The 11,475-nt window shown below is 44.8% G+C and overlaps 1 protein-coding gene and 1 long non-coding RNA gene across 3 annotated transcripts in view; both read left to right on the top strand.

Moving 5' to 3' along the window:
- Positions 1 to 8,187: 8,187 nt before the first annotated feature.
- Tmem131 (transmembrane protein 131) overlaps positions 8,188 to 11,475 on the top strand; it is a 174,694-nt gene continuing 171,406 nt past the window's right edge. For both annotated transcript variants that reach the window (XM_020177767.2, XM_020177766.2), the window contains exon 1: positions 8,188 to 8,451. In XM_020177767.2, the coding sequence (XP_020033356.2) occupies positions 8,265 to 8,451 (187 nt within the window). In that variant the 5' untranslated portion in view covers positions 8,188 to 8,264. The remainder of the gene's footprint in view (positions 8,452 to 11,475) is intronic.
- The window catches only part of LOC141414875 (uncharacterized), a 34,289-nt gene continuing 31,360 nt past the window's right edge, over positions 8,547 to 11,475 (top strand). The window contains exon 1 of the long non-coding RNA XR_012439829.1: positions 8,547 to 8,766. This is a non-coding gene — a long non-coding RNA (uncharacterized lncRNA). The remainder of the gene's footprint in view (positions 8,767 to 11,475) is intronic.

Here is an 11,475-nt window from a genome sequence, read left to right as displayed (position 1 = left end):
CTGAACTCTGGGCCTGGTGCTTGTGCTGTACCACGTGAGGCTTGCCTTTAGTAAAGACATTTAGAGGGAATAGAATGTACTTTCTGGGAAACACCACTCTGCTCTCACATCACTACTACAGGCTCACCAAAATGGCTGGTTCTTGATTCTCCATTAGGGAACTCACATTAGACTGGGAAGAGAGCATTATGTCTCCTGCCTCCATTGCTGTCTCAGTGGTTGTTATTACTTTACTGCTTTACCTTCAAACAAATTGATATTTTGAGGCTAGGGTGCAGGTCAGTGGTAGAGCACTTCCCTATAATACATGAAGCCCTGGCTTTAATCTCTAGTATCCCTCCCCCAAATAAATGTTTTAATTTTGTTTTTCATTCTTTCTGATCTCCACCTGCATCTTGAATATGTTGGTTTTCACCTTAACAGAATATTCCTAGTTTTGTTGTTTGGGTTTTTTTGTTTGTTTGCTTTAGCGGTGCTGGGGATCAAAGGATGGCTCCACTACTGAGCTCCATCCCCAGCCTCTATTCCTAGAAGTTTTACAGTTACAGTTGAATAATAGGGAGAGGTAGAAACACAGAAGTCACTTGTCACATTGCTCAATGTATCAATGTCTCCCCCGCCCTCCCCCCCAATGGTGTGCCAAGGCTGCTAATTACTACCAAACCACGAAAATTTAAATACACTTGAAAGATAGGTGTGGCAGATTTCTTTAATGAGGGTGTTTAGGGAAGTTCAGGTAGTCCAGACAGCCTAAAAGTCAAAGTCAAACTATTTACCAAGTACTAAAGAGGACAGCAGTAGGAGAGGGAGAGGCAAAAGGAATAAGAAAAATCCTAGGGAATCCCCTGTCTTCAAGAAAATCATTTCAAGGCTGGAGATGTGGCTCAAGCAGTAGAGTGCCTGCCTAGCAAGTGCAAAGTTCAGAGTTCAAACCCCAGTACTGCCAAAAAAAAAAAAAATGAGTGAAGATCATTTTACTCTTTTGGAGACAAGTTCTTGTGATGTAGCCCAGGCTGGCCTCAGGATAACAATCCTCCTGCCTTAGCCTCAGAGTGCTAGAATTACAGATGTGCACCACCATGCCTGGCCCTATTTCCCTCATCCTAATGGGAAGACTACCAAATCACACAAAACTTTTCAAAAAATCACAGATTAGGGTGGACACATTGGCTCATGTCTATAATCTCAGCTACTCACGAAAAGGAGATCCAGAGGATTGTGGTTCGAAGCCATTCAGGGCAAAAAGTTATTGAGACCCTCATCTCCTTCAACAAGCCTGGCATGGTGGCACAGTATATAATCCCAGCTATCTGAGAGACTGTAGGTAGGAGGATCAAGGTCTGAGGCCCGCCCCAGACAAACAGGTGAGATCCAACCTGAAAAATAAAGCAAAAAAGGTCTGGGCATGTGGCTAAATGGCAGAGTACCTGCCTAGCACCAAGAGGCCCTGAGTTCAAATGCCAGTACAAACAACAACAAAAAAGTTACAAATTAATAATAAGTGTTATAGGAGAGAAAAGGTTAGAGAGGTACTGGTACCTGTTGAGAAGTTGAAAGAGCAGGCTGAAATTTTGGCTCATCTTAAGCTAAGATACTTGCCATGAAAATATTTCTTAAGTATGCTGGAAGAGGCCAGGCATCAATGGCTCATGCCTGTAATCCTAACTACTCAGGAGGCAGTGATCAGGAGGATCTTGGCTCAAAGCCAGCTCTGAGCTAATAGTTCACAAGACCCTAACTTGAAAAAAAAAAAAATCACAAAAAGGGCTGATGGAGTGGTTCAAATGGTAAAAGCACCTGCTTAGCAAGCGTGAGGCCCTGAGTTCAAACCCCAGTACTGCCAAAAAAAAAAAGAATGTTAGAAGATTAGTACAGGTTGATGAAATGTGTCAGTCAACGTGGAAGGAAGATATTGAACAAAACCATGGTCAATTCTAGCATATAAGTGCAATTTGTTTATTAATGAAGGTATATATCTAGTAGTGATTATGCTCACTGATAAGACTTTTGTTCATGTGGATTTGGAAACTGGGAAGTTTCTAGTTTTCTCAAGAAAACTACATGAATAAAGATCTTCAATTAGGATGGGACCAACATTAACACAGAGCTCACTCAGCCCACCACCTCAGATATTGCTGTGTCTTCCACAAAACAAACTTGTTTTGTTTTGACCTGAGACCAGGTCTGGAGATCGTCCTGAATCAACCAATCTCTGAGTGCTGAGGTTCCAGGCGTGTGCCACCACACCTGGCTTCCATTCCTTCAATTTGAACTGAGGTTTATTTGCCTTGCCCAAGGTTATTAACCTAGGGTAATTTACCTAGTAAATTGAACAGGCATGAGCTGTAGGCTTTGTGAGTTGATTTTTTTTTTCCTTTTTAAGAATAACACCAATGGAAATCTACCAAGGAATAATCTGCTCATTTTGAGCCTTACTTTTTGGAAAGTTTCCACTGATGACATTTAAAAGAAAAATCCACCAGCTCACAAAGTCTAGGATTTCGGTCTGAGTAGATTACTCTGCATACTGAAAATTAGAGACAGTACACTGTGTTTCTTCGCTTAACTGCTGTGGGCTTTGTTCAGACCATGGCCAAATGAAGGAGACCCAGAGCTGAAAACAAAGAAACAGGCAGTAAGAGTGTTGGTGAGAAAGTGTACCAGGTACAGGGAAGACCTAGAGTTTAGGACCTAAAGCAGAAGCATGCCTGGTATGTTCCAGGCACAAAATGGTGGCAGCTGGCTGGGCGTGTTGGTACATGCACATAATCCCAGCACTCAGAAGGCTGAGGCAGAGGATTAAGACAGACTTTGAGATCAGCTTGAGGTACATAGTGAGACCCTGCCTCAAAAAAAAAAAAAAGGTGGTATGTCAGGCACCGGTGGCTCATGCCTGTAATCCTAGCTACTTGGGAGGCTGAGATTGAGCACAAGAGGATTGCAGTTTGAGGCCAGCCTAGGCAAATGGTTCTTGAGACCCCATCTCTAAAATAAGCAAAGCAAAAATGGTCTGGAGGGATGGCTTAAGTGGTAGAACACCTACTTTGCAAGCCCAAAGCTCTGAGTTCGAACCCCAGTTCCACTAGCGACCAGGTGGTGATCAAAACAGCTGAAAAAGACTGAGCCTGGAGAAGTACATACAGTAGGAATAGGGGTCAGAGACCATGGGAAGGCAGATCCTATGAGCTACGGAGGCCAGCATTAGAGCTTTGGCTTTGATTGTGAGACAGCAGCCACTGCAGGAAGGGTGTGAGATGTCTTAGGTTTGAAATGGATCATTTTGCTTGTTAGGTTGACAGTAGATTATAAAGGTACAAAGATCACCTAAACTATATATACATAAAAATCCAAGCCAAGTTTATACGCTTGCCAGGTATGGAAACTCAGGGAAAAAGTTCATGAAAAACATGGTTTTGAAGAGCTAGAAAGACAGGGGTAGGGGTGGGGGGTTGTGGCTCATGGTAGTGATGCTAATTAACATCTGAAAACCAGCCTTCTGGATAGGGTTGAACGGCACTGGTACAAACAGGTGCCTGCATTCACTGGACAGGAACAAGTCTTCAGAAGGTCCAATAAGGGCCTGGCTGTGAGGTCATTCAAAGTTCAAAGTCCTCGATCAGCTTCAGTTGGTTAGAACCAGGCGTGGTACAGGGTAACATTCCATCTTGATGTGGAATAGGGTAGGGTTGTAAGTGGAAAATTTCCCTGTTACAGCTGGAAATGAGAACCTATCAGGAAGCCTTTGCAGGAGTCCAGGCAGCAGTGAGCAGCGCATATCAGAGAGCAGCAGTGGGGTGGTGAGATGAGAAGCATTAGATCCTGGAGATTAGAAGAGAATGACTCTTAGGATTTTGGCGTGAACAGCTGGCTGGATGGAGTTGTCCTGGAGATAAGAAAGGCTGTGAGTGGAGCAGCTTTAGGGAAAAGATTAGGAGTCTACCTGAGTTTAAGATGGCTACTAGACATAAGAGTGGGGACAAAATAGAAACACTGAAGTCTGGCTGGTGACACACAGTTGCGCCTTGAAAGATATTGAGGGCAGTGTATGGCCGGAGGTGGTGTGCATTCACCTGCGGAGCCAGTGAGATAAAATTCCAGAAACTCCGTCAGTACTCCCCTCCCCAGTCCCAATTTTTTTTTTCTTTTCATTTTTCTTTTATTATTCATATGTGCATACAAGGCTTGGTTCATTTCTCCCCCCGCCCCCACCCCCTCCCTTACCACCCACTCCACCCCCTCCCGCTCCCCCCCCTCAATACCCAGCAGAAACTATTTTGCCCTTATCTCTAATTTTGTTGTAGAGAGAGTATAAGCAATAATAGGAAGGAACAAGGGGTTTTGCTGGTTGAGATAAGGATAGCTATACAGGGCATTGCCCAGTCCCAATTTTTAATTCATAATAATAACGATGATGGTATTCTTGTAAATCTCCTCAAATATTTTGTGGAATGATGTTGGGTATACAATGATCAATGAGTTTTTAAACTCTCACTGTGCTTTGAAGCGTGGGTACTTCATAACAATGGCTTTTGACAGTCTTCTGCTATGAGCCAGATACTATTGTATATGCTTTGCATCCACATCTTTTTTTCCCTTGAGTTTTAAAAATTGTAATTATTGTACAAATTAGTGGAATTTGCTGTGCTATTTCCATATATGTCTACATTGTGGATCGATCATGTCCAACCACTCTTCAACCCTCTCCCCGCCTCCCTGTTTTCCTCTTCTCTCTGACCCCTTCCTACTCCTTAATAGTCCCTCTCACAAACACATCTTGTTTAATGTTTCCAAGTGTATCAGATAGTTATAATACCCATTTCACTGATGTGGAAACAGAGGCCAGAACAATCGAGTAATTTGCCCAGGGCCATATGGCTAATAAAGGCAGGCTAGGACTTATGCAGAAATGTATCTGAGTTCCTTATGACTCTGCCTTCAGTGGAAATTCACTAACCTGGGTAGAGAGCAAAGTGAATAGAAAATGAAGAGTCCCAACACCTGTAGCTCCCAGTCTTCAACCTTGAGCTTGCAGCAAAACCACCCAGAAAGTTTTTTGCCAGACCACAGCGTACTGTTTCTCATGCTACAGGCCTGGATGTAGCCTGCTAATTTGCATTTCTAACAAGTTCCCAGCTGCTGCTGCTTTTGGGGATGACACTGAAAACTAATGGCTTAGTGGGGGTTTCCCTGGTTCTACCAGTGAAATAGCCTCTCTCTGCCAAATGCCCAGGTCTCTCTAAGGTCCAAAATGGGAGATGAGAAGTTCACAACTTAGAGCTGCAGGAGGATCCTTGGTGTGGCAGTTTTTTCAACTTTAACTCATGGCTCCTCCTACCCAAGGCACCTGAGTGCTGCGGGGGAGTGGATGATGGGTGCTGGTGGCTCAGCTCTAGGAGCTCTCCAACACATAGGTGTCTAGCAAGACCTCTGCTTTTACTACTCTGTTAAACTTTTCATGGCCTTATCATCCTTTCCTGGGAAGAAACTTCCATCATCATCCCTTCCTGTTCCCACTGGCTATCAGGCACAGGGGAGAGTTCAGGTATGATGGGTCCTAAAAGCCTACTCAGGTATTGGGAGGGCTTCTTTAAGAAGAAGAATACAAGCTGAAAAATACACAAGTAGGTGCAGGGCATTGGAAGGAACTTGTGCAAGAGATGGGGCACTGCTGCCTCAGCCTCATTAGCTTCATGTGAAATTGATGTCTGATCAAACATGTCTGTATTTGTTTAAGTTCCATTTATAGGCATGTGCAAGTTATTTCCCAAGGGGATCCCCAGTCTCAGGCTAATAGGGGATGTGGTTGATTGTTACTGCATAAAAGAACTTGAACATGTCATGGTTGGAGGGGCTTGTTTGCCTTGAACTGAGCAAACACACTGGAGGCTAAGCTTTGACTTAAAGCCCAGCCATTCATTCACATTTCCTTGTGCTTCACTTGATCTTAGCCAAAAGACTAAGCGATCTATCCTTGGGCTTGATTTCTTCCCTGAGTTAAAACATGGGTTAAAAGTCTTCCAGAAATCTCTTGCCTTAGGCATATACCAAATGCCAATTTAGAGATAATTTTTCCTATTCCATTACATCAAGAAGAAAATTTAGTATGTAAAGTCCTTGGGTTTGATCTTAGGCACTGGGGAAAAACTGATTACTCAGGTTTAGCACTAATAGTCAGAAAAATGAAATTGCTTTAAAAATTATTAGGGTGAGGTCACCTTCAAAATATATAAATTTAAGTGCTTGCTTGACCAATATGACTACAGACAGTGGCATTTTGAGGTTCTTTTGAAAGTCTTTCTGAAACCTACTTTTCTATCTAGTTTAAGACATTAGGGACAAATGTGGCCTTATAAATACATTGACTTTTCTGGATGCAGTGGTTCATGCCTGCAATCCCAGCAATTTGGGAGGCAGAGGTTAGGCAGATCCAGGTTTGAGGCCAGCCTGAGCCAAGTACTAGCAAGACCCCATCTCAATCAATAAGATGGGCATGGTGGAGCATGCTTGTGGTCCCAGCTACTCCGGAGGCTGTAGATAGGAGGACAGAGGTCTGAGGCTGGCCCTGGGCAAAAACTCGAGACCCCATTTGAAAAATAATTAAAAAAGCAAAAAAGGGCTGGAGATGTGACTCAAGGTATACAGTGCCTGTGAGGCCCTTAATTCAAAACTCTAGAACTGCCCCAACCCCCCAAAAAAGATTGACTCACTAAACAAACAGCTGAGCAAAGCAAAATACTCTGGGCTAGGAGTTGGGTGAGTCACTAAGCCTAGTAAAGAGCTTAAGTCAACCAGAAATAAAAGGAGCATCTAGCATGGTGGCTTACACCTGCAATCTCAGCTACCTGGGAGGCTGAGATAGGAGGATGGAGGTTCAAGGTCAGCCTGAACAACAAAAAAATGAGGCTATCCCAAGGTACAAGCTGAGTATACTGGTAAACTTCTGTAATCTCAGATATGTGGGAGATGTAGGTAGGAGGATCACTGTTGAGACAAGTAGAGCAAAAAAACACCTAATTGAAGACAAAAACAAAAACAGAAAGGGAAAAAAAAAAGGGCAGGTGTGGCTCAAGTGTTACGAGACCTTGAGTTCAAAACCCCAGTACCACACACACACAAAAAGACTTGAGATGGCTTCATGAAGGAGACTATGGGCCTTTGATGGAAGTATCTGTATGGAAACGTCTTAACAATCATTCCAAGACACGGAAAGCTAGCACGGCCACTGGGTCACTGTACTTATTTTTCTAAAGCCCCAGGGCTACTGCTGCTTTCTACACACACACAAGTTTCTTTCTCTTTCCCCTGGTCAAAAAAAAAAATTTCCTGTGGTCAAGTGGAAGCCTCTCAGGGGTGTGAGGATTCCATTAAGTGCTTCCAGGGTACTGTTTTGGCGACACAAAGACGAAGAGAGCAGGTCCCGTCCTCGAGGAAGCATCACTAGGGACTGAATCAGACCCGGGGTATTCTCGACGTCAAGGCAGGGCTGCAGCCAGGAGGAAGTCACTGCAATGGATTTTCCAGGCTCGCTCCACTGGCGGCCCGGACGCGCACTCAGACCTCGGGAAGGCTAGCGCATTGCAACACACAAGAACCGGGTTTGTCCCCACGTCGGAGGCGCGGCTGCCCCGCCCCGGTCCCGCCCACGCACTACGGCGGCTGCGCGTCGTGGCTTCCCGTCCCCACGTGATCGCCGTTACGGCCTCGAGAAGCGTGAGCGGCCATCTTAAGTCCTGGCGGCCGGCCCGGGCCTGCTTCTTTCCTTCTCCCGGGCCAGGCAGCGGTGACGGGGCGGGGTGGTGCTGCCCGGCTCCGTGTACCGGGTGAAACGGTGGGCATCCAAGAGCGGGACGTGGAGTTGGAGCCCACGGAGTCCGCGGCGGCCAGACAGCCTGGAGTGCTGTCCAGGTGTCAGCACGGTGGGGGCGGTGCCCCAGGGACGTGCCCCGCCTCTCGCAGGCCAGCGCCCAGTGCTCGTGTCCCTTGCCCGTTTCCAGTATGGCCGCCCGCCGTGCCTGACCCGCGGCCTCTCCGTTCCGGGTCCTCGTAGGCGATGCTGAGGCCGAGGCGGTGACTGACACTCTCGCTCACACGCACTCACGGACCCAGACCCACGCCCGGAGCCTGAGCAGTGGGCCGGGTACCGCTCTCTCATCCGGCACCGCAGTCAGAGCCCGGACCACGGCTCCCGCGCCGCCGCCGCCGCCGTCGCTTCGCCGAGAAGGGTCGCGCCGAACCTCCAGCGCTGCGGCCCCGGGCCGGCAAGGATGGGGAAGCGGGCGGGAGGAGGAGCAGGAGCCGCCGACGCCGCCACCGCTTCCACGTCCGCCGGGGCCGGGCTGGAGCCCGCGACCGGCCGCGGCGGGGGCCCGTGGAGCGCTGCCGCCGGCCTCCTGGGAGCGCTGCACCTGGTGATGACCCTCGTGGTGGCCGCGGCGCGGGCCGAGAAGGAAGGTGGGTGTCCGCCCGGCGGCCCGCGGCCGCTGTCACTGCGCTCGCGGAGGCCGCGGCGGGCTGCGACCCGGAGGGAGGGAGGGAGGGAGGGAACGAGGGCTGCGTTGGCTCCGGCGCGAAGTCCCGTCCGCAGCCGGCAACTTGCAGTTGGGGTGCCAGTCGCGGCGCCGGCCGCCCCGAGGTGCTCTGCGGTCCTCAGTCCTTCCCTGCTCTCCTGTCACTGCCATTTCCAAACTTCCCGACTTGTCTGTGTTCTTCCCACTTGGCCCGCTATGTAGGAGGGGCATGCTCTTAGGCTCGATGGCTTGCTAGTAGGTAAGTCTGAGGACGGTTCAGGACGCTACTTTTTCCTTAGTTGAGGTTACTAAGACAGGGATGCAGACCGAGCTCACTTGAAAATTCCCTAGTAAAAACAGCGAGAGGCTTCCCAACCTAGCTTCCAAAATCTGAATTTGTTCAAACATTGCTTTGAGGGGGAATCCTGTTTCCTTAGCTTCTTTCTTCACTAATCGCTGTGTGTTGTTATGATTGTATTGTTAGCACTCAATGCAGTTCCATGGACCTCGCTAGTGAACTATTGGAAGTCGGTTTACTTTTCTTATTTAAGATCCTCCTGTAATTAGGTGCCTTTAAAAACAAATGTCAAGTTTTCAGTTTGCAAACCTTTTAACTATAATTTACGGTTAAAGGCTGGCTTCTATTTTAACAGCCTCTCCTTAGTACTGTGTGGTTGTAAAACTGGTACTTTGACAGGGTCAAAAATTATTGTGTAATCTTTTGAAGATCGAATCTGTATAATTTTGTCTGTACTACCTGATTTTGAGTCTAGGAGGAATGTGAGCAGTCACAGCGTCTTTATGAAGAATTCAGTAAAAGTGAATACGTTTTTTTTTTTAAAGAAAATTTGTTAGGTTGTCTTTCCTTTTCCCCTAAGTGAATACTACAATAACTTCTTGTCACTATACTTTCAGAGTTGTTCAATTTTATGGCTAATGTCACTTTTTATTGTAATTGAAGGTACTAGCAAGTGTAAAGTAATTTAGGGTGAAAGTGCAATTGTGCATCAATTGACTATTTTTTGTTCAAAACATTACATTCCCCTCATTTAACTCTGTGGGCAGCCTTAGTCTGTCTGGGCTAGCATAAATGGAATTGCTATCTATAGCAAGGGTTAATCGACAGAGGCAAGATTATTTCCACAATAAAATATTGCTGTTTTGGCACTAGGTAGGCCTGGCGTTGTCATAGTTCATCATTGTTTACATAACTGCATTTAGTTTATTGTTCCTATGTTTGACTATGAAATCCAGCGTTTGAGCACATAGTGGGTATTCAGTAAGCCCATCCACGGTACAATAATTTAATTGCCATGTTTCCTTGAAGACTTTGGGTAGGGGCTATTGTATCCTTGCTTTTCTGTTCCTTTGCTTACTTTGCACACTGCTGGGCACACAGAGTAAGTGACTGTCTTCATGGGCTGTTAGTACAGGGAACTGCAGTAATGATTGAGTCTAGTAAAGCATTGAATTTGTATTTTTCTGCTGCTTATTTTTCTAACAGCCATTTTATATGCTAATTCTCTGGGTACAGTTAAGTAAATAAGCCTCTTGTTTGAGAACTGTCAGCCTAAAATATGTTTGCTGATTTTCCATTTGCATAGTTTACAAGTGTTCGTACACCTCTGTAGTATCCATAAATGTGTGTAAGAGTTAGGCCGGGAGAACAGTTGCCACCGTGTTAAGTATGAAAAGAAGTGGTTGAATCAGCCAGTGGTCCTGGCTGAATCAGATATCCTGGCCCATGCTTCATCTGTATGAACAATTTGTATGGGAAAGAAGTTATTCAAGATATTGACAGTAATTATATGAATATGGAACATAGGCCTCTGCCTATCATAAACAGATCTGATTCTAATCAAATATTCCCTGAAGATATCCCCACAAATGATTGATGCTTTAAACCTACTTACAGATCAAATTCCATTATAGTTTTTATCTCAAATAAGCAGGGGAAATGCAATTGATTTTCTAACATGATTGTAGCATTATGATTTTGGCATTTGATGTGGCACAAGTGTAACATTTGCCCCAAAAGAATGCTGTTCAGTTTCTTTCATTAAGTTTGGGCAGATTTCTGAAGAGAGCCCTGGTTCAGTTTGTTGATTTACACCCCTCAGATATTTTGTAACTTTAAGTAGCATAAACTAGTTTGAATTTTTAAAGTTAGGATTCACCTGTAGTTTTAATGATGGCTCTCTGGGTATTTTGTATGTTGTATATTTTTCCTGCATTGCAGTAGAATTTCTGTTGAAAATCTTAGGAGCAAAATAAAACTCATTGTCTCCCAGAGAAAAGCTGCAGACTAGCTGGATTACCTAATGCAATTTTTCATGTTTGAATTAGATGTTAATTTTTTTGAGTTAGAAGCATGAACCATTCCTTGTCTTAACATCCTTTATGTCTTAACACTCCTATATCTTAACATCCATCTTAACTGACTTGTAGGATGTGTTATCACTAGGCCAGAGGAAAAGGACCTTGGACACTATTCTGTGCTCAAAAGTTTGTAAGGACTTTGAAATAGTTGCCAGACATAGAAGTTACTATAATTACTACACATAACTAGTTTATCTGGGTTGGTGTCAGATTTTTCTTCAAGCTAAGATCTAAATATTGAGAACAATGAAAGTTTATGCGAAAGTATATTAAAATATGTATAGTGAAAACGCGTGTGTATATGTTAGATATATGAATTTTAGGAGTCTTTTGAGTTACAAATCATTCCTTTATGGCAAGCAAATAAAAGCTGCTCAAACATCTTAAATCATGAATACAGTTTCATTGTGAAATGGGTTTTTGGAAGGCATGGTGTCTTTCAGCTTATTATAAATGAGAAACATTTATCTAATATAAGTTTGGACTATTTTCAGGAATATGATAGTTTCAGTCCATGGTAATTTAAATCTGAATGCCTTATTAATTGGATATTAATGGTAAGGTAAATTTTGAGCATTTTAATTAGGAC

Source organism: Castor canadensis, chromosome 12, assembly GCF_047511655.1.
Source record: "Castor canadensis chromosome 12, mCasCan1.hap1v2, whole genome shotgun sequence".
Taxonomy (NCBI): Eukaryota; Metazoa; Chordata; class Mammalia; order Rodentia; family Castoridae; genus Castor; species Castor canadensis.
Note: the sequence above shows the minus strand (reverse complement) of the source record. Positions and strands in the feature narration are given on the sequence as shown.